Source organism: Lagenorhynchus albirostris, chromosome 14 (assembly GCF_949774975.1).
Source record: "Lagenorhynchus albirostris chromosome 14, mLagAlb1.1, whole genome shotgun sequence".
Taxonomy (NCBI): Eukaryota; Metazoa; Chordata; class Mammalia; order Artiodactyla; family Delphinidae; genus Lagenorhynchus; species Lagenorhynchus albirostris.
This window is the reverse complement of record NC_083108.1, coordinates 73555257-73577823: the sequence shown is the minus strand read 5'-3', so window position 1 is coordinate 73577823 and position 22567 is coordinate 73555257. Positions and strand designations below refer to the sequence as shown.

At 54.8% G+C, this 22567-nt stretch overlaps 1 protein-coding gene across 3 annotated transcripts; it reads right to left on the bottom strand.

Annotated features, from left to right (window-relative positions):
• Window positions 1-1073: 1073 nt before the first annotated feature.
• DDX54 (DEAD-box helicase 54) lies at window positions 1074-22428 on the bottom strand. Of its 3 annotated transcripts, none has more exons than XM_060120976.1 (20): window positions 22233-22428; window positions 19394-19523; window positions 15936-16006; window positions 15146-15334; window positions 14976-15025; window positions 13833-13874; window positions 13612-13707; window positions 12803-12924; window positions 12632-12693; window positions 12423-12554; window positions 11051-11261; window positions 8523-8657; window positions 7318-7548; window positions 7158-7231; window positions 6343-6555; window positions 5068-5210; window positions 4866-4979; window positions 4147-4251; window positions 3743-3855; window positions 1074-1686 (listed from the first exon to the last, which is right to left on the bottom strand). In XM_060120976.1, exons 1-20 carry the CDS (start codon window positions 22404-22406, stop codon window positions 1454-1456), a joined length of 2640 nt encoding a protein of 879 aa, XP_059976959.1. In that variant the 5' UTR covers window positions 22407-22428; the 3' UTR covers window positions 1074-1453. The 3 variants fall into 3 exon arrangements, with proteins under 3 accessions (XP_059976959.1, XP_059976960.1, XP_059976961.1); XM_060120977.1 differs by having other exon boundaries at window positions 19446-19523; window positions 22233-22369; XM_060120978.1 differs by lacking the exon at window positions 19394-19523 and having other exon boundaries at window positions 22233-22288.
• Window positions 22429-22567: the final 139 nt, after the last annotated feature.

The following is a 22567-nucleotide window of genomic DNA, read 5'->3' as shown; positions in this document are numbered from 1 at the left end:
TAAGTGAATGTGGGCTACATGGAGGGCACCAATCCCACATCCACCATGGGACCTGGGACCTGGTCCTCCCACCCAGGGCAGATGGGGGATTTTTTTCCTCTTAATAAATTTATTTACTTATTTATTTCTGGCTGCATTGGGTCTTTGTTGCTGCACAGGCTTTCTCTAGTTGTGGCAAGCAGGGGCTACTCTTTGTTGCAGTATGCAGGCTTCTCATTGCAGTGGCTTCTCTTGTTGTGGAGCACGGGCTCTAGGTGCACGAGCTTCAGTAGTTGTGGCTCACAGGCTCTAGAGCCCAGGCTCAGTAGCCGTGGCACACAGGCTCAGTTGCTCTGCGGCATGTGGGATCTTCCTGGACCAGGGATCAAACCCATGTCCCCTGCATTGGCAGGCGGATTCTTAACCACTGCGCCACCAGGGAGGTCCCAGTTGGGGGTATTTAAACAAGCTGATGTTTGTCAGATGCTTGAAATGGGGCCTGGTGCAAAATTTCTGGTACATTTTAGATGAGTGTTTGGTAAGTAAAGTAAAATAAAGGAGGACCAGCAAGAGGGTCACACGGCAGACACCCAATCCTGGGGCGCTTGCTCACAAAGGCTCCTCCGTCGTGGACTGGCGCTGAGTGATGGCCATTCTGAGAATCCAGCTACTGGAGGCTGCCCGTGACCTTCCCAGGACCCCCAACAGGGGCTGAGGAGAACAGGGCTTAAAGCAGGACAGAGGCCAGGACAGGTTTTGACCTCTGGGTGTGTGGGGACAGTGTGAACTCCTTCACATCCAGGAAGCGCACTGCACCCTCTGCACCCAGACTCTACGTGCTGTCTCCCTCCCACCGTCCAGTCCCAGCTGCAAGCCTGTCCTGGTGGGAGGAAGGGGACTGACTGCCAGCTTTGGGGCGTTCCCATCTGAGCAACCGACCCACCCTCTGAGCCTAACTTTCCTCATCTGCAAAATGGAGATTCCAGCAGAACCCACTCGGGACTTGCCCACATGCTCTCGGCTCATCCGCACACTAGCTGGGACTCTAGTACCCGGGTCTGTCCCTTCCAACTCAATGCTCCTGGTCCACTGGAGGCGCTCAATAAAGGTTTATTACATTAAAAATATATCACTAGGCCTCAGGCACTCAGGGCTCACACCCATGTGGCCACCACCTCTGAATCCAGAACACAGCAGCAGCAGCCGAGTTGCCAACTCAGATCGTGGCCTGCCTGGCCTTGCTGGCAAACTCCTATGAGCCCTTCAACACCCTGCTCAAACGTGCCCTGTCTTAGGCAGAGGCAGCTGCTGCCCCTTTGCGGCCGTATAGCAAGCACTCCTTTGCATGGACCACGGCTTCTGCAGGGAGCCCCCCAGCATCCAGCTCAGGGCCAGGCACACAGTGGTACACGGGGAACATTGCTTATGTCCACGCTTGGACCAGGTGAGGAACCACGGGGCTGTATCACCTTCCTTACAGGCTCTTCCTCATCTTGCCCTTCTTGGAGTGGGCGCCCCGGCCGAAGGCGCCCTGCTGCAGCTCCCGGGCGCGGCGCCGGTTGCGGGCAGAGAGCTGCTTGAGGCCTCCACGCTGCAGGAAGCGCAGCTTCTGGGCTCGGCACCGCTGCTTCAGGATCTGCTGCTTGGTCTTGAGCTCTGAGCGCACGCGGCCTGTGGGGGCACCAGGGGTGTGGGGCTGGGATGCACCTGCCAGGATGGAGATTCAGGGAGTTCAGGCTTTGGGTCGACTCCCAATGTCTCCTCCTCCCAGAAGCCTCCGGGATGCTCCCCTGTCCCCGCTCTCGTTCTGTGTTCACTGCTGTGGCCCCAACATGTGGCAGATGGTAAGTGCTTAATAAAGCTTAAGTAGTCTACTGTAATGGGCAATAGCATGGACCCTCTAGCCCAAACTGCCAGGGATCAAGTCCCAGCTGTGACCTCCTGGACCTGGGGCCAACTACCTTACTTCTCTGTGCCTCAGTTTCCTCTCCTATGAATTACGAATAAGAACACCTACCTCATAAGTCCTAATGTGGAGTAAATGGGTTACTATGTGTGCAGGGTTCAGAACAAGGCCTAGCCCACAGTATGGCCTCCTAAGTGTAACTATTACAATCATAAATCATTCAACAAAGGCTTTTCAGTGCCTCCTCTATGCCAGGCACTGGGGACCCAGACAGACTCTAAACCCTGTCTCTCTGGACTACATGCTCTAGGCTTGTTAGATGAAAACAGGCTGTAGCTTAACCTCCCTCTGGCAGGAGAGAAATCAGAGAAGGCCAGCGAGGGGAAGGGACTTATCCAAGGTCACCCAGCAAAGCGGCACCAGCAGCAGCAGCAGTGGTTGGTGGCCCCGCCCGCCACCTCCCGGCTCTCTGGGCGGGCAGGTCTGCCCCCCAGCCCCTGGCTCCCCACTAAGGCCTGGCCCCTCCTCTTCTGTACTCACTTGCCTCACCCAGCTCCTCCCCTCCCACAGCAGTGGCCTTGCAGGGCTCCCACACAGATGGCCATTAAGGCGGCCCCAGATGTCTCCACAGGGGCCAGGCCACCTGTCAGGGACCCCCCCACACACACAGTGAGGACAAAGCACAGGGGGAGAACAGCTGCTTTTTCCCGAAGCTCGCAGGCCATCCTCACCACCCCGGGTCCAGCAAGCCCACAGCAGCAGCCGGCTTCACTCCAGATAAAACTGGGAGCTGAGGACTGAGGGATGAGGGGGTCCGGGGGAGGCAGGGACACGCCCACAGAAAGACAAAGAGAGGAGGAGAGACAGAGACTGGGAGGGGTGTGTGTGTGTGCGTGTGTGCGTGGAGAGAAAGGAACAGGAACAATGAGAGAGATGGAGAGAGATACAGAAAGACAGAGACAGATGGGGAGAAACAGAGACAAAGAAAGAGACAGAGAGATGGACAGGGATACAGAGTCAGAGGCAAAAAGAGAAACAGAGACCTGGAGAGAAAGACACCTACAGAACAACAGAGAGAGGATGCGTCGGAGAAAATCCAAGACAGAAACAGGGAGAAACAGAAGAGGTATCCACCGTCAGAGGAAATGTCAACGAGGACAGGGGGAACGTGCAGAGAACAGAGGAGGCCCTGGGAGAGGCAGAGCAGAGGGCCACCTGGAGCCGTGACAGACAGCATCCCCAGGCTGAAGGACACAGACTCGGATGCTGAAGAGGCAGTGAGCAGCCCTGCGGGCTCGGGGGAGACAAGCAGGGCCAGGGCCCAGCGGAAAGAGGCCCAGGACAGGTTCAAGCTCCCCAACCCTGGCGGGGGTGGCCGGGGGAGGCAGCAGGCAGGCGGGGGACCCAGGGCCAGTCACTGCGACTTGTTTCCTGGCCTGAAAGCCGGCCATTCTCAAGTCTTCTTGCCCCCAGGTCACGTGCGGCGAGGCTCCAGCACGCAGCCTGGCCCCAGACAGCAAGCGGGAGCCCCTCTCTGACAGCAAGCTTGGCCCCAAAGGTGGGGCTGCAGTGGGACGGGCCCAGGCTCCAGTCTCCTCCCTTCAGAGTCACGAGTGTCACCACTCCCCAGGTGCTCCTCTGCCCTGAGGGGCTGACCGAGGTCCTCGCACGCGGGGCAGCTGGCCCAAGCCGAGGTCACTGAGCACAAGCTCCTGCAGCAGAGCTGAGTTCAAATCCCACCTGAGCGTGTCACCCACTGAGGGACCCAGGCCAGATCAAGAGGACCAAGCCCCCAAGATGACCAAATGTGCTACTTGGCAACCTGCGTTTTAAGGACGATCCTACCCCGGCTCTCACCTTGCCCTCGGCCGCGCTTACCACCTCTTCGCTCTGGGCCACGCCGTTCAAATGTCCCTTCTTCTTCTGAGTCACGATCATCAATTTTCTGCTTCTGTTTCCACTTTTGGTAGCTGGGAGGCTGCATTAAGGAAGCTGCGTGCAGCATCCAGAGAAAGATGCCCTAGACAACCGTGGGCTGGGAGCAGGGCCCCCCCGCCCACCCCCCAGAGGATATAGGCCTTACCTATAGGGGGTCTGGTGGCTGAATCCGCTCGACCCCGCCCCCCCTCTAGCTGTAGGAGCTGGGGTGGTTGAGGAGCCAGACCACGCCCCTTCCTGACCCCGCCCCCCACCCACAATAGATGTGGATATAGAAGGCGCTTGGCTCCACCCCCTCTGCCCCCCACCCCGCTCCAGGATACAGGTCCCTCTTGTAGGAGCTGCTGATATAGCGGCCACTCTCCGTCTTGATCTTTTTCTTGTCCTCCTGTCCCGACTGTCCCACAAACCGCTTCTTCTTCCGGTCCCTGTGGGAAGAGTTGGGAGGTGTGCTGTGGAGGGAGGTGGCCCGCTTCCCCTCCGGGCCTGTTTCCCCCTGACCCTCTCATTGGGTTGTTGGAAGATTCAAGGAAAGCAGCGTGCCGGGCGTCTGGCAGGCAGCAGGTGCCCCATAAAGGCCCGTTCCCTGGCCCTCCTCACCACTCCCTGGCAGCCCAGGTCTCAAAAGGCAGTGTGGCAGTCAGGGGATTAGCTCCAACCTGGGGGCCTGGGTCAGGGACAAGGGACCCTGGAGGGTTCCCAACCCCCACCTGGCCGCCTCCTGGCTCTGTGGCCCTGGGTTGAGCCACATCACTTCTCCAGAACCAGAGTCCAAATGGGCAAACTGGGTCATGACCCCTGTCTAGCAAGACTAGCCCCCCAAAAGGACAGATGGGGTCAAGATCCCTGTTGTGTATGACCACATGGGGGCAGGACAGGGTGGGCGTCATAATCTGTGCTGAGGACCAAATGAGGGGTGAGGATGTCATAATTCCTGCTCTAGGGGATCAAACAGGAGTTAGGATAGGAGGGGGTCACCTTTTGTGGGGACCAAGCGGCAGACAGGCGGGCATGGAAGAGGTGTGCCCACTGGCTCACTCACCACTTGAGCTGCTGCTGGCCCTTGGTCAGGCTCTGGCCTTCGTCCCCCATCAGGTCCAAGACAGCGCCAGCCACCTGCTGCTCGAAGGCACCCCCGTCCCCACCGATGCTCAGGCTGCAGAGGGAGGGTGGGGAGATACCACGGGGTTGGGAGGGGGGCCCATCAGGCCCGCCTGCCCCACCCGGGACCAGCGGCCACTCACCCCCGCTCGCTGTCGAAGTCCTTGGGCCGGTAGGGGATGTAGAACACCTGGTCCCGCTGCCGGGCCTCCTCCCTCCGCCTCTTGGCTCCTCGGTTGGGTCCTGGCTGCTGCCGCTTCCGGCCCACAACCTCTGTGAAGAGGTCCTGGTGGACCGGGGCCCAGTGTCACCTGTAGGCCCCAGGGAGTGGACTGGCCTCCCCACCCACCAGCCCAGCTAGGGTTGAGGGTCAGGGGCTGCTGGGACTTTGAAAGCTTGGTGTTGCCATTGAGACCCTCCGTTTCCTCATCTGCACATGCAGCACAACAACCCCTGCCTCAAGCACCAGCAGAGGCAGGACAGGTGGGAGTGGGGGAGGGCAGAGTGCCAACTAGGATGAGACCCACCACGTTCCAGTCCCAGCTTGGTCCCCCAGATCATCTGACCAAGGCAAGGCCCTGTCCCTCTCTGGGTCTGGACTTGCTCTCTATGACGTGGACTAGTCCAGGGGTTTTCAAGTGCATTTTTTTGCCTACTGTACCCTCTGTCCAAATCAAACATAAGACGAGCAGGCCCAGGGCCCTACCCACCAGGCGAACGGGACACTCTGGCCCCCCAGCCCTGCTTTTCGCCATGAAGACCCAGTGCCTGACCCTGCCTAAGTCATGCCCCCACTGCCACCAACAGTCCCGGCTCTGCCCCTTCCCACCTGCCGGACCCCAAGCTGAGGCAAGGGGATGATGATGACAATGACAGGGCTACCTAGGCTTGTGGGAATCCTCCACGTACCATCCTGAATCTGCCCAGCGGACCCAGGAGCGGGTACCACAGTCACTTGGCTGCAAAGCCCTAGTCCACAACATTCTGAAAACAAACTTTCCTGAGATTCACTTGGTGGCAAAAGCTGACCTGAGCTGAAAAGAGGCTTTGTCCATCCTCTCGGTGTGGGTCTCACTGTGGAAACTGATGCATTTGACGACCGTGACACCCCAGACCCTGCTGAGGGTGTTACATCATACACAGTGGACCCACCGTAAAGATTCTGAATCCCGAATCACATCTGGCCCCCAGGGCTTCAGGCAAGGAATGGTGGACGAGACTATGATCCCATTCCGCAGATGGGGAGGCTGAGGCTGGGTCACTGATTTCCACAAGCATCGGAGATGGGACTGGAATCACTGCATCCACCCCCAGTGACTGCTCAGAGCCCTGAGGTCTGCCCCATGGGCTGCTGGGACTTGACCCACTGCTCCCCCAGCCCCAGGCCAGAGGCCAGGGTCCCCAGGGTGGGCCTGCACCTCCACACTGTCTCCTGCCGCCTCCTCCTTCTCAGGCTGCTCCTCCTGCGGTGCTGGGAGGCTCGGGGCTGGGATGGCCGGGCCCTCCTGCTGCTCCTGCCGCTTCTGCCGCTTCTGCCGGAAGCTGGCGATGCATTTACGATCCTTCTGCCGCTTGGCACGCATCACCTGGCTGCTCAGGTCCCGGCTGGAAGCGTTGATCTCAAAGATGGTCTGTGGAGGGGACACCCAAGGCCTTCACCCACTGGCCGCTTCTTCCCCAACTCTACCCTCCCCAGCTTGGTGTGCTCTGTCCAGCATTCCTCCCAATTCCCTTACACTAGTTACCTGCTTTTCACAATTACAAAGGGAGGCCCAGAGAAGGCAAGTAGCCTGCCTAAGGTCACACAGCTGGGACAAGCCAGATTTGGGATTTCAACCCAGGTTCATTGGCTCCAAAACCAGTGCCCTTAACCACAACAGGCTCCAGCCCCTTCTTCCTGACGCTGGCTGGCAGGCCTTTCCTGCTTTTGGGTACACCTCCCAGAGGCACAAGATGGGGCACCCGATGGGAATCAGGAGGAGAGGAGAGGCTATCGAAAGCCAGCTCCTCAGGCCTCTGACAGCCTAGGGTGTGTCATTGCCCTCTGTGAGCCTCAGTCTACCCAACTGTATGGAAGGGGTGGGAAACCTGCTGTGGACCAGCAGGGATGGTTCCAGAACAAGGGGTGGCTACAGAGGTGCCGACACGGCCAGAGCCGCGGGTTGAGAAAATCCCTGCTGGGGACCTGCAGGGGGTCAGGAGCTCAACCGGAGCCCCGAGGCCCCGCACTCACCGCCCGGGAGCGGTAGTTCCTGATGCTGTCCACCAGCCGCAGCTGCTGCAGCTCCTCCTCCTGGAAGCACGAGCCTGGGGGGGACGGAGGGACACGTGAAGCTGCAGTGGGCTCCACGGGGCCTGCCGCCAGCCCCCGCCCGCCCGACGCAGGGACTCACTGAAGAGGGGGTGCAGGCCCAGGCCCGAGAGGTCCAGCTCCTTGGCCCTCTTGATGGACTCGGGTGAGGGCGCCGGCCGTGAGCGCACATACTGCTGCTGGGCGTTGTCGGCCACGCGGCCCAGGCCCCGAAGCTCCAGCGACGTCTCCAGGCTGGTCCGCAGACCGCAGTCTTCATCGTCCACCACGCTCTGCGGCACCCGGCCCAGCACGCCGTCCCCGCCGCCCGCGCCTGCCTCCACGCCAGGAGCTCGGTCAGAGGCCTGGTCAGAGGCCTTCCGGCCCAGCCACCTGCCCAGGGCCCCACCTCCCCTCCCCAGCCCCACTCTGGGTCCTGAATTACAAAATAATCCCCACAATAGAAACCATCACTTACTGAGCAGCTCCTACTGTTTTTACAAGTACAGTTTTATGGAACATGGCCCCATCTACTCATTTCTGTGTTGTCTGTGACTAATTTTGCACTACAAGGGCACGGGTGAGGAGCTGCCACGGATCATGTGATCTGCAGAGCCTAAGGTATTTACTATCTGGCTCTTTACTGACTTTAAATTACAGGAATCTTGGGCTTCTCTGGTGGTGCAGTGGTTGAGAGTCCACCTGCCGATGCAGGGGACACGGGTTCGTGCCCCGGTCCGGGAAGATCCCACGTGCCGCAGAGCGGCTGGGCCCGTGAGCCATGGCCGCTGAGCCTACGCATCCAGAGCCTGTGCTCCGCAGCGGGAGAGGCCACAACAGTGAGAGGCCCGCGTACCACAAATAAATAAATAAAAGAATCCGCCTGCCAATGCAGGGGACACGGGTTCGAGCCCTGGTCCAGGAAGATCCCACATGCCACGGAGCAACTAAGCCCGTGAGCCACAACCACTGAGCCTGCGCTCCAGAAACCGCCAGCCACAACTCCTGAAGCCCACGCGCCTAGAGCCCATGCTCTGCAACAAAAGAAGCCACCGCAATAAGAAGGCCGCGCACCGCAACGAAGAGTAGCCCCCGCTCACCGCAACTAGAGAAAGCCTGCATGCACAGCAACAAAGACACAATGCAGCCAAAAATAAATGAATAAAATAAATAAATTAAAAAAAAACAACAACAGGGATCTTCCCCTGGGGTCAAGTTCCCAAGCCAGGACAGCTTGGCCCACCTCCAACCCCCATCCATACCATGAACTCCAGGGGGGACCCCAGCCCCTCCCCAGCCTCCACTCACCGGAGAGCTCCTCGTGGGGACGGGCGAGGGTCAGGGCACGGCCCAGGAACAGGTGCAGGTCCAGTAGGTAGGGGACCTCATCTGGGGCCACCAAGGAGTAGGCCGTGCCGCTTCGGCCAGCCCGGGCCACACGGCCTGCGGGAGAAGGTAGTCAAGCAGGAGCAAAGGCAAAGGACCCCACAGCCCAGCACGAGTCCCACGTGCCAGACCCTAAAGGTGCAAGCCAGGCCACAGCCCCACCTCCTTGAGCAGTGTCCCACCTACAAAAGAGGGCAAGGCAGTGACAGTCACCAGGGCTACCTGCCTGAGAGTACGTGAGCCCACATGGTGCTCTGGGAGGTTAGCAGGAATAGAGGCAAGACACTGCTCTTTATCAGCATCACAAGTTTCAGCAGCCCCACTTTGGGGGATTTTTACCCACAGAAATAACCCAGGGTGCAAAGATTCACCCACAGGACACCTACTCCAGCTCTGCCCAGAACAGCCCCCTAATGGAAACCACTTAAAGACTTAAGGACAGAGCGTTAGTTAATTAGCTGATGACCACATGGTGGGAATTACACAGCTGAGCAAAGGAGTTGCGAGCTGTGGCCCCTGGCCAAATCCAGTGCGCCCCCCCCCCCCCCGCCCCCGCAAGCCTGTGTAAATAAAGTTTTATTGGCACAGGGCTGTGCTCCTTCATTTACATATTGCCTGTGGCTGCTTTCATGCTCCCAGGGCTGAGATCTCTAAGAGACTAAACGGTTCCAAAGCCTAAAATATTTACCATCTGGCCCTTTACAGAAACAATTTGCTGACCCCTGTTACAGAATGATGCTTAAATGGTGAATGAAAAACATGCATGATGTATACAGAGGCAAGAAGAATGTCCAGGGTGATTCTAATTTTGTGGTCAGTCAGTCCATGAATAGCATTACGCTTTGGCTTGTTTCTGCATCTTGCAGAAACCAAGTGTCACCACATTCGGAAGATTCGTTTGCGGTAGTCCGATTCACACTGCTGGTCACGCGGCACATGAGAAATTCCCTCTGGGGGTTCTGAGGACGCCTCAGGGGATGTGCAGGGCCAGCCCTCCCAAAGCAACAGAATTCAGGGCACAGCATGCAGCTGCCAACAGGGAGAAGAGGCTGGAGACCCAGGTGGAGGCCTCCCTCGCACCCCGAAGGTCTGCCCACGGCCAGCCCACTGTGGGCAGCCAGAATTTACTCATTTGACGATGTTCAATCATCGGCAGAACAATTCCAAGGAACTTGCCCGCCAAATGCTTCTCTCACATGCACTTATTTAACTTACTTGTATTTATAAACATGGCACGCGCATTTATGAGTTAAAAAAAGACAAAGAAAGTAGACTGGTGGTTACCAGGGGCTGGGGGAGGTGGAAGAGGGAATGAGTTTAATGGGTCCAGGGTTTCAGTTTGTCAAGACGAAAATGTTCTAGAGGTGGAAGCTGGGTGATGGTTGCACATTAGTATGAATGTACTAAATGCCACTGAACTTACACCTGTAAGTGGTAAAAATGGTAACTGTATGTTATGTATATTTCACCACAATTGAAGAAAAGAATGCCAGTGGCCCCACTTTGCTACGTCTGAGACACCTGACCAGTTCGTAACCTCCCTGCTTTGGTTTCCTCATCTGTAAAATGGAGCTGATGCTGCTGATACCCACTGCACAGGGTTGTTGTGAAGACCAGTGGAGCAAGTAGAACACGTGGACCAGGGCCCACCAGGAGTGCTGGGTGAGCACCTGTGGCCGTCACATCACCAGTGAGGGGAGGGTGACTTCCTGCCTTCTCGGTGCTTTGCTCCACTTTCAAATTTTCCTACTACGTGCGGGCCTTACTTTTTATTTTTTTTTTAGAGGTACGCGGGCCTCTCACTGTTGTGGCCTCTCCCGTTGCGGAGCCAACAGGCTCCGGACGCGCAGGCTCAGCGGCCATGGCTCACGCGCAGCCGCTCCGCGGCATGTGGGATCTTCCTGGACTGGGGCACGAACCCGTGTCCCCTGCATCGGCAGGCAGGCTCTCAACCACTGCGCCACCAGGGAAGCCCGGGCCTTACTTTTATAACTGAAAAATTAAATGGAGTGAGCTGGCCTGGGTGGGCTGAGGGGAAGGTGGGGCCCGACAGGCTGACGGGACAAGGCCGGGAGTCAGGAGACTGTCTGCAGTTGATGGAGCAGGAGGCAGAGGGGGGTCGGGATGCTGTTTAAAGGCTGCTCCCAGGAGAGGAGCTAGAAAGAGTGAGCTGTAGGGAGACGACTGTGGGGAGGAGGGGCCGCGTCATCAAGGTCCTGATGGGAAAGCTAAGCACCAGCCTGGGGAACCCAGAAAGCGGGAGCATCCCCTCCTTAGAGTCTAGGGCTGCCCACTAGAGCGGGCCTGGGCCACGCTCCCCAGAGACTCCGATTTACTGGTGCCCTCCCTGGGCCTCAGTTCCCCACCTGCAGTGGCAGGAGTTGAGCCCTGTGCCCTCAGCTCCCGCTGGGACCCCCCCCCGGTGCCCAGTGCAGCCACAGGCTCCTTACCCACGCGGTGCAAGAAGAGCTTGCCCTTGGCGGGGAAGCTGTAGTTGATGACGTTGTCCAGCAGTGGGATGTCCAGGCCCCGGGCTGCCAGGTCAGTCACGATGAGGGCCGAGCACTTGCCGTGCATGAACTTGGCCAGGTTGATCTTGCGGGCCGTCTGGTCCAGGGCACTGTAGATGTGGGCGCAGCTCACCCGCTGGGCCGTCAGCAGCTGCCCAGAGTGAAGACCAGAGGGAGGGAAAGGGGTGAGGAGGAGACGGACAGGGGAGAGGACAGGAGGCTGGGCCGTGGCAGTGGGCGCCACGACATGGCGGTAAGACCACGGGCTCTGGAGTTGGGCGCCCTCAATATAAACCCCAGCTCAGCTGGGTGACCTCGGTTTGGTCTTCATCAGTATAAATGGGGCTCATATCACCTCTCACCTCTGCAGGGTTGTCTGAATGTCAAAAAAAGATGGCACATGCAGAGGTCTCCCTCAGGGAGGCTGCAAGTGCCACCCCAAGACACAAGTCTCATCCTGACTCTGCCACTAACAGGCTTTGTGACCTTGCCCAAGTTCCCTAATCTCTCTGTGCCTTCACTTTCCTTGTCGGTAGAACAGGGAGAATAACAGTTGCCTCTCTGTAGCTTTGTTATGAGAATGAAATGAGCCAATACACATACAGTGCTGAGAACAGGGCCCGGAAAACAGGAAGCACCGTGAAAGTGTTAACTGCTCTTTAAAAACTACTACTTTGGTTTTATTCATCAGTGACCCCAGCAGCTACACAGAGGAAGCACCGGTAAATGTGTGTCATATAAGTGAAACCCAGTGAACTGTGTCCTCAGATAACAGAACTCAGGTGTGGTTGACCCAAGGCGGCCGCATTGACTCAGGAGGGGCCCTGGCAGCCTTGGGGGTTCGTGGACCTCTTCCCAGGAGGGTCACAGATATACACGTGTGGAAAAGCTCATCGAGCTGCTCATGTAAGATCAGGGCACTTTACACAGGTTACAGCGTGCAGGCTATTCCTCAATTGAAAAACGCGAAACACATGGGACACTAAATATCTACAGAAAAATGACAGGACGGCTGGGATACACTTCAAAATACCCTGCATGGAACGGGGAATATTAGATGAATCAAGACTGGATGTGAGTTGATAACTGAGTACCTGAGAGCTCATTATGCTGTCTTCTGACCTTGCTACATGTCTGAAATTTTTTATAAGAAAAACTTAACAGAATAAAAAAGCACAGAGCGCTGGCCAGGCCTCAGCCCTGCTCTGGTGCTGCTCTCTGGTGGCTGAGCATGGAACCGCAGCTCAGAGGTGGTGATGCAGTCCGTGCTGGTCCCCAGGCCCGGGGCAGGTGCGGGCCTCCCCCAGCTCACCTCACTGAGATACTCCGCGTGGTGCTTGGTGGCCACAAATACCACTGTCTGGTCCTGGGGCCGCACCAGGCTGCGCAGCAGGTGGAGCAGCACAGCAGCCTTGGCATCCTCCCGCACAAGGAAGAAGGAGGTCTGCAGGGAGAAGGGTCACTCGGTTGGCTCACGGGGTCCAGGCCATGGGCCGGGAAGGGGCACGGGTGGAGCCTCACCTTAAGCTGCTCGTTGAGTTTGGAGTCCACGTCTAGCCGGATGAGCACGGGCTCCATGAGGCCTGAAGTGGGCAAGAGAGGAGGATGGGAGGGGGAGTCGCTGAGGGACAAGCCCCTCCCAGGCGCCGACACGCGTCCCAGCCCCCGGCCCCACTCCTGTGGCTCCCTCACCAGCCCGGGCGAACTCCACCAGCAGCTTGGGCAGCGTGGCAGAGAACAGGACAGTCTGGTGGCCCCCAGGGAGGCGGGCAATGATTTCCTGCAGCTGCTCTGCGAACCCCATTTCAAAGAGCCTGGGAGGGCAGAGGGCAGCACAGGGTCAGGAGAGGGGCTTCCATTCCAATGAGTTCCAAACCTGTCATCCTTGCCCCCATCACACTTTCTGTTACGTGGACAAGTGCTTCCTAAACTCAGCTCACTTTTTCGCTATTCAACAACCTCATCCTAAGCAATAATGACCTTGAAATCTTAGGTCTGGTCTCAGTTATGTTTCTTACAAATTCATGTTGAAATAAATGACAGCAGCCCTCACTCTGGGCCAGGCATGGTTCTAAGCACTTTATAAAATATCAACCCCTTTAGTCCTCACGGCAGCCCTGTGAGGTACATGCTATTTTATCCCCACTTTGTAGGTGAGGCCACCAAGGCCCGCAGACCCTCAGGGATTTACCCAAGTTCATAGAGCTGGGATTTGATCCCACCTGTCTGGCTCCAGTCTGTGCTTTCAATCTTGTGCTATTTTTTATCTCTTTCAAATCATGTGTTTGTTGTTTTACTATTCTTTTCAATATTCCTAAAAGTAATACAAAAGAAAAAAACTGTTGGTCCAGGGAGCCCCATCAGCTCTGGCACTGCCTACAGTCTGTGGCCCTCTTTGGGGAAACGCTGCTTTGATCTCGACTGCATAGGTCTCTTCTGGCAGAGCCCTTCCTCCTGGCCAACCCTGACACAAGTGCCCGGGGATGCACCTGCAGCCTTACCTGTCAGCCTCATCAAATACCACATATTCCACGCTCTGCAGCTTTAGGTTCATCTCCACAGCCACATGCACCAAGCGCCCAGGGGTAGCAATGATTCTGGAAGTGATTGTGCAGGCCAGGTCACCCAGGGCCAGGGCACCAGCATAGCCCTCCTCTCACTCCCCAGACCCTGGCCATCTGGGAAGGGACCCCAGAGCATCATCCCCAATCCACACACTCACATGTCGGGATTTTCGTGCAGGGCTGCAAATTGGTCTTCCATCCTAGGAAGAAGAAGAGGTGTTAGCTTGATAGAACAGGTCTCTTTTGTCTCTCTCCCTTCCCATCTCCAAATGCTCAGCTGAGTCCCACACCTTGACCCCAGGCTCAGAAATGCGGAAAAGCTATTGCTGAGCTACTAGGCAAAAGCATTGCCCTGACAAGAACTACAAGTTCAAACACACAAAAGGACTGATAACAACAAAGTTCTCCAAAGATAGACTCAGCCACGGAACCCATCTCATTCACTCCGTTCATACTTTGACCCACAGCACCACCTAGCAACTAACCCTGGAACTGCCAGCTCCACCTAGAAGCCGGTTTCCTGGATCTGTGTCCTTGTTCCCAAACCGTTTGAGCACACATCCCTAACTTTAGTTCTCCTCTGAAAACACCCCTGGGACACCTGTAGGAACCAGGAGTCAGAATTCTGGGCCAGGTCCAGCTTATGGAGGTATTTCTGACAGTCACAACAATAGAGATAGTAAGTTATAATGTAGGCAAAAGAGCACTGAAAAACAAAACACTCTCAGTGAGAATCAAAAGCGACTGGTGACAGTGATATTCTGAGAAAAGAATGAGGAAGGGGCTGCGCTTTGAGGGAGAAACTGTGGGGCGGGGCGCAGGGGTTCTAATCTTAGCTCTACTACCAGACCACTGTGCGGCTCTCTGAGCCCATCACTTCCTCAGTGAGCTCATCTGTAAAACAGGTGTGGTGCCTGCTACCTTAGAAGGATGGGGCAAGCACATCAGGAAAAATATAGTATTCTGCAGATTTGAGCTATTACAAACGTCCTCCATCTGTGTGCATTCCACTTTAAATAGCCCCAAATCAAGCATATTAAAACATACACAACTAAGTGACCCAGTTGGGTGACCCAGTGCACTACCAGCTCTCTTTTAGAAGCATCAGAACCTGTGTCAGAGTTTTGTGTGTGAAATTCCTTTCGGTATTTTACTGTATATTTCCCCTTGTTGGTGCTTTAAGAATGTGCAGAGAAGTTGCTGTTATTAATGAGCAGCGCAAGCTCAGTCCATCTGATGGAGAGGCACGGGGCACGTTTGCTTTGGGGGACCACTGCACAGGGCACCGAGGGGGCTCTTACTTGTCCCCGCCCAGTATCAGGGCAGTCTTGAGGCCAGTGAACTTGCCCAGCTGTGGAGAGAAAGAAAGAGAGAGATTGAGAGCCAACGATGGGAGCTGACTCAGCCCACTCGGGCCTCACTGACTGGTCCCAGCTCAGCCCAGCCACCCTGTCCCTGCGCCCGGACATACCTCCTTGGTGAACTTCATGGTCTGCAGGGCCAGCTCTCGGGTGGGTGAGAGGATGAGGGCGCGGGCCCCGGTCTGGGCGCTGCGGGTCTTGAGCCTCTCGAACATGGGGATGAGGAAGCAGGCCGTCTTACCACTGCCTGTCCGGGCCATGGCTACCACATCCTTGCCATCCAGGATCACTGGGATGGTCTGCAGGGGAATGAGCGGGGGAGGGGAGGGGTCAGCTCCTGCACCCAAGCACCACATGATCCAGAGCTTCAAGTGTGCAAGGAGTGGGCAAACCAGAGCATCTCAGCGAAAGGGATGGGGCCTGTCTCCCAGCCCTGATCCCACTCTTGCTAAAGCCTGTTTGCACACCTCCGGGGATGAGCAGCCTGTTACCCCCAACTCTTTCTACTGTTGGAACAACCTTCTTCAGGTTAAGCCAGACTCTATCTCCCCATCTAGTCACCCTCCTCAGGATCCCAGAGAAACGTTATCTCCCTCTTGGCTAAATGTCTGAGGACAACAAAGATGAGACCCAGGTGATGATTGGGTGCCTGCGAGTTGCCCGGGCAGGGACTCAGCAGTGGGCAGCTTAAGTGGCAAAGAGGCACAGGGTCAAACCTCTGCTCTGCCGTGCCTGACTTTCTCCACCTGTGAAATGGGCAGGCTCGTGGAGCTTCGGCCAGAGTAAGAGGGGACGACAGATATGACAGATGGGACAAGAGGTGGAGGTCAAGAGGCCAGGCAGGAGGGCCAGGTTGGCCATCCCCACCTCCCGACCCGCATCAGCTTCCCCGCCCCGTACCTTCCTCTGGATGGGTGTTGGCACCTTGTAGCCCTTCTTCATGATGCCTTTGAACACTGGGTAGCTCAAGCCTGGGAAAGACATGGGAATGGCCAGGGGGCTAGAGGAGCCCCTATGACACATGACAGAAAACTACACAGGACAAATGACAGTTTCATCAACAAATAAATAGCAAGAAAAAAAGAAAAGTGACAGAGCAAAGCTGATCGGTTAACTGAGACTTAGAAAACAAATCTACTGATTGTGGGGTATGAACCACATTTGGATTCTGATTTGAAAGCTTTTTTTTTTCACTGACATAACAATTTTAATGGACAAAACAAACCAAAAACAACCCACCTTAATAAGCATTTTACAAATGAAGCTGTATAAATGGCTAATAAGTATATGAAAAGCTGGTCAACATCATTAGTCACTAGAGAACTATCAATACAAATGAAAACCACAATGAGCTACCACTATGCGCTCAGCAAAACAGCTAAAAGGAAGAAAGATCACAATTTTAGGTATTAGCACCTGGAACTTTCATTCACTGTGCTGAGAAATAATTGTGCTATGTTCATAAAATGAAATATTATACATCAATGAAACTGAACAGTTTGAAAAAGCTAATAACATGGTTAGATTTCACAAACCTAGGTTTGAAAGAGACACGCGACACGTAAATTGTCACATACTGAATGAGTCATTTTATGTAAAGTTACAATATAGGCAAAACAAATCTATGGTGACAGAAGTTGAACTAGTGGTTCCATTTGATGGACAGTAATAACTGGAAGGGCCACGGAAACTCTGGGGTGCTGGTAATGCTCTTTATCTTGATCTGGATAGTGGTTACACAAGTGCATTCACTTTGTAAAACTTCATTCAGCTGGACACTTATGATTTGTGCATTTTTTGTCAGTATGTTATATTCAAGTCAAAAGTTTACATTAAAAAAAAAGCCTGGGCTTCCCTGGTGGCGCAGTGGTTGAGAGTCCGCCTGCCGATGCAGGGAACACGGGTTCGTGCCCCGGTCCGGAAAGATCCCACATGCCACGGAGCGGCTGGGCCCGTGAGCCATGGCCGCTGAGCCTGAGCGTCCGGAGCCTGTGCTCCGCAACGGAAGAGGCCACAGCAGTGAGAGGCCTGTGTACCACAAAAAAAAAAAAAAAAAAAGCCCATCTTTTTTTTTCTTAGAATATTCAAATTTTAGTGTCATTTAATAATTTTTTTAACATCTTTTTTTTTTTTTTTTTTTTGCGGTACGCGGGCCTCTCACTGCTGTGGCCTCTCCCGTTGCGGAGCACACGCTCCGGACGCTCAGGCTCAGCGGCCATGGCTCACGGGCCCAGCCGCTCTGCGGCATGTGGGATCTTTCCGGACCGGGGCACGAACCCGTGTCCCCTGCATCGGCAGGCGGACTCTCAACCACTGCGCCACCAGGGAAGTCCTTTTTTAACATCTTTATTGGAGTACAATTGCTTTACAATGGTGTCTTAGTTTCTGCTGTATAACAAAGTGAATCAGCTATACATATACATATATCCCTGTATCTCCTCCCTCTTGCATCTCCCTCCCACCCTCCCTATCCCACCCCTCTAGGTGGTCACAAAGCACCGAGCTGATCTCCCTGTGCTATGTGGCTGCTTCCCACTAGCTATCTATTTTACATTTGGTAGTGTATATATGTCCATGCCACTGTCTCACTTCGTCCCAGCTTCCCCTTCCCCCTCCCCGTGTCCTCAAGTTCATTCTCTACGTCTGCGTCTTTATTCCTGTGATTTGAAAGCTCTTAATACCATGAGACAATGGGAGTCTGAACGCTGATGGGACCTTGGATTATACTGAGGAACTGTGTTTGTTTTAGGTGTAGGAGGGTCCTGCTCTCTTGGAGGCAGGTGGGAAGTATTTCGGGATAGAAGGAGGGGATGCCTGGGATTCGCTTCAGAATTCTCTGGGATGGTGGCCATGAGTGGGTAGGGTGTGGATAAAACAACACCAGTGGTTAAAACTGCTGAAGCTGGTGATGGGTATGTGGAGACTCACTGTTTTCTAATTTTTATATGCTTGAAATTTTTCATAATTAAAAGAAAAGGGTGTCGGAAAGTCCCCGGTGGTCCAGTGGTTAGGGCTCCATGCTTCCACTGCAGGGGGCACGGGTTCGATCCCTGGGCGGGGAACTAAGATCCCACATGCCGTGCAGCGTGGCCAAAAGAAAAAAAAAGTTGAAAGAAGAGAAGGAAGGAAGGAAGGGAGGGAGGGAGGGAGGGAGAGAGAAAGAAAGAGAAAGAAAGACAGAAAGAAAGGAAGGAAGGGAGGGAGGGAGGGAGGGAGGGAGGGAGAGGGAGAGAGAGGGAGGAAGGGAGGGAGGGAGAGAGAGAGAAAGAAAGAAAGAAAGAAGGAAAGAAGAAAGAAAGAGAAGGAGGGAGGGAGAAAGAAAGAAAGGAAGGAAGGAAGGAAGGCAGGGGGAAGGGAGGGAGTGAGGGAGGGAAGGAAGGAAGGAAGAAAGAAAGGAAGGAAGGAAGGAAGGAAAGAGGAAGAAAAGGATCTTAAGTGACAAGGGCCTGTGATGGGTGCAGGCACGGGTGTGACAGCTGAAGCACGTGGTACTGCGAGGGGGAGAAGGTGGCCTTTGGAGCCTCCATGTGACCTGGGCTTGTGGAGATGGGAGGACAGTGGGAGGCCTGGAGACAGGAAAGCACCATGGTTTTAGCTGCTTTTTGGTCAATCCTTCATCTTAGAGATTCAGAAAGGCCAAAAATAGCCACATGTAGATGTTTTGGCTTTTTCCTTTGATTTTGATGAATTTTAGCACATTTGGCTGTCTAGATTCCTTTTGTGAGCTATTTTCTTTGCCCAGTTCTCTATCGGGTGTCTGTCTTTTTCTTCTTGATTTGTAAAAGCTTTTTGTATATTAGGGTTATCAGCCCTTTGTCCCATAGTTGCAAATATATTCCTGGTACAGTGTTTACTTAAGTCTACAGTGTTTTTTTGGCATACACACATCTAAATAGAAAAAAAGTCAAATAAAACAGTGCTCAGGTCACACTTAGGCTTCTTTTCCTTTCAGGTTATACAACTATTCACCTTGATGTTTCAATCTTCACTCCAGATGCTACTGATATGTAAAGAGCCAAGAAAGAGTCCGGCTCTCCTTCCAGCTGGCCAGGTGTACCAACAGCACCCAACTATCTCATCTCTTACCCTCGGCTCTGAAATGCGGCTCTGTCACGCCGCTCAATCCCCAGACATCTGAGCCTGTTACTGCACCAGCATCACCCTGAGTCCGGCCCTAACTGTTCTCTCATCGTGTCAGGCCCGTTGCCCCCACGAGAAGGCCGTGAGTGCCTTGGAGACTATCTGCTGCCTCCAACCCCCCAAACCCATCACAGTGTTGGGTCCAGAGCAGAGCACGGAAGTCCATAAGCCCCCACTGCTCCCCACACACAAAGTCCCCGGATGCCTGGCTCACCCACCCATGGACTGGAAGCCTCCCGACTTCTTCTTCTTCTTGTTCTGGGCTCGTACCATCTCCCGTGTGTCCGGCTCCACGTCCGAGGTGCATTCCGAGGTGGGGAAGGTGGGTAGGGGTCTGCCGGGTCCCAGCTGGGAGGGAGCAACAGAGAGGCAGCATCATTCCAGGTAGAGTGAGTCCACTCGCGGCAAGGAAGGGGGTTGTCCTGTTGCCAGTGCCCGCCCCTAACCTTGCCCCATTCAAGGTGATGATGCTCCTGCCAGATCACATGACTTCTCTGCTAAAGGGCTCTCCTTTGACCGGACCAGGACAGGGCACAGGGTCAGAGAGCTGGCTCTGCAGACAGAGGGCCTGCTTTTCAATCCTAACTCTGTCACTTCCAGCCGTGAGACCTCAGACCAGGGACTTCGTCTCCCAGAGCTGCGTTCCCACATTGGGAAAATGGGGATGACAAGAGCGTATGCCTCATAGCATGGTGTGAAGACTAAATGGGTGCATGTAAAGCTTAGAACTGTGCCCAGGTGGTGGTATCATCATAATTATCATCCTGGCCTGTCATTCAAAGCCCTCAAAACTTTAGGGAGCCAATCAAAGCATCTACTATGTGTGAGATACTAGACTCTTCCAATCTGCCCAGCTCCCCTCTCCCCAATCCCCTTTCTGATCCATCATCGCTCCCCAGCTCTGGTCTCTCTCATTCCTGTCCTCGTCTCTGCCACCCACTTGTTCTAGCACAGCTAAATCAAACTCAGACACCGCCTCTGGGGAGTCTTCTTGGACTACAGCGCTATCCCTTTCTTCCCAGAAATAACATATATAAAAGCACTAATTCATAATAATGGCTAAAACTTACCTGGCACTTACTATAAGCCAGGTGCTGTGCTAAGCATTCATATAAATTAACCCACTTAGGGCTTCCCTGGTGGCGCAGTGGTTAAGAACCTGCCTGCCAATGCAGGGGACACAGGTTTGAGCCCTGGTCCGGGAAGATCCCACGTGCCGCGGAGCAACTAAGCCCATGCCCCACAGCTACTGAACCTGCACTCTAGCGCCCGCGAGCCACAACTACTGAGCCCGCGAGGCACAACTACTGAAGCCCATACGCCTAGGGCCCGTGCTCCGCAACAAGAGAAGCCACTGCAATGAGAAGTCCACGCACTGCAACAGAGAGTAGCCCCTGCTCGCCACAACTACAGAAAGCATGCGCGCAGCTACAAAGACCCAATGCAGCCAAAATAAAATAAAATAAAATAAAATAATTTAAAAAATAAATTAACCCACTTAATCCTCACAACAACTCTGTGAAGTAGGTGCTATTACTTAGTCCCTTTTACAGAGAAGGAAACTGAAGCACAAGAGGTGAAGTGACCTGCCAAAGTCACACGGCCAGCAAGGGATTTGAACCCTGGCTTCGGAGTCTATATTCTTTCCTATGAGACCCTGTATGGTCCTCCACCAACCCTCTAGGTCAGAGCTGCACCTGTCTTGTACAGTCTGTGAGATAAGAATGGTTTTAAAAAAAAAAAAAAAAAAAAAAAAAAAAAGAATGGTTTTTAAATTTTAAAAGATTGTAAAAGTCAAACAAAGAAGACAGCGACCTTATATGGCCCTGCAAAGCCAAAATATTTACCATCTGGTCCTTTACAGGAAAAGCTTGCCAACCTTGCCAACCCCCATTCTAGACACATGATAACAAAGTGCCTGGAACACACTGGTGCCCCAGCAATATTTACTGTAGAGTAGAATGTGTGAACACTGTCATTCCATCCTTTCCACAGTTTTTGAGGCATACATAATCAACAGCTTTCTACACATGTGGAAACTGAGGCACAGAGAGGTTAAGCAACTTCTCCCATGTCCCACAGCCAGTACAAGGTTGGGTTGAACTTGAACACAGGGCTGTGCCTTGGTCCATATTTACAGAGCACCTACTGTGTGAGACTCGGATGGTGTGGAATAAGGTCCCCATCTGGTCCCTGCCTCAGAGGAGTGTAGACCTCTCTCTTCATATAAAGCCCCACTCATTCATCTACTTACCCAGAGTCTTCTCTGTGCCAGGTACCCGCTAAGCACAAGGCTGTGAGAAATAATGGGCTACAACTCTTTTGCCCCCTTGGTGCTCATACCTGACCCCCCCTCATTTGCATACAGCTGGCATTCAGTAGTGGAAATAACACAGGACCTGGAACCATACAGTCCGGGATTTGAATCCTGGCTCTCCCACTCACAAGCTGTGAGGTCTTGGTCAAGTTCCTTCACCCCTCCAGGCTTCTGTTTCCTCCTCTGGAAAATGAGTGTGACTACTTAGCTCAGAGGGCTGGTGTGGGGATTAAATGATAAGGCTTGCAAAGCTCTTAGCACGGAGGATAGCACACTGTAAGCGATCTACAAACCCAAGTTTAACTTAGTTTCCCAGAGGTTTGGGGGCGTCACTGTCTCAAGCCAAGAGGTGCAGCCTTCTCTTAATTCATCCTCCCAAGAATCCCCCTCTCAAAGTCTGATCTTCATCACCCGCACTTTTCATTGGACGAATGGGAACCGGGACCCGCCCCTGGCCAGGAAGTAGCCAATGAGAAGCGCGAGACCAAGAGCCGGCCCGGAAGGCCGGAAGGCCCGCAGGCCCCAGCCCCCGTAGCACAGAGGCAAGGGACGTCAGGACCCTGGGCGTGTCGGACACCGAAACACGTGCTCAGGCCGGAGGTCCTGCCCCGACCCCCGGCCAGCCGACCTCTCCCCACCCTCAGCCGTGCCCACTCCCCAGCTGGGAAAACTGAGGCCGCGGGACGCTATGCGGAGCCGGGACTCGGGCTCTGACGTATGTCCAAGCCCAGCGCTACTACCTTCTGGGCCCGGGCGTCATCTTCTGCCTGAATCTCAAACTCGCCGTCCTCCGAGTCGCTGCTGCGGGACTGAGAGGCCGCGCCCCGGCGCTTCCGGAGCCCCTTCTTCTTCCTCCACTGGGCCATGGCAGCTCGGGACCGCGGTGCGGCCGCCGGACGCGTTCCGCCAGCCATGCGGGCCGGGGCGCGGGGAACCGGGAGGGGGCGGAGTTTGCGGGTACGTACCAACGGTGCTGCAGGACGTGGGGGGGGGCGCCTCTACGCGCCCCAGACTGCGTTCCCTCACCTTCTGGAGCCTCCGGAGGCTTGGCATGCATGCACGCATACGCACACAC

What these genes read in the sequence shown, in the direction of transcription:
- DDX54 (XM_060120976.1), bottom strand. Translation starts at nt 22,406, where the DNA reads ATGGCTGGCGGAACGCGTCCGGCGGCCGCACCGCGGTCCCGAGCTGCC. An exon ending in CTGATACTGGGCGGGGACAA is followed by an intron (nt 13,875 to 14,975) that starts GTAAGAGCCCCC and finishes TCTTCTTCCTAG; the next exon opens with GATGGAAGACCAATTTGCAG. An exon ending in GTATTTGATGAGGCTGACAG is followed by an intron (nt 12,925 to 13,611) that starts GTAAGGCTGCAG and finishes CTGCCCTCCCAG; the next exon opens with GCTCTTTGAAATGGGGTTCG.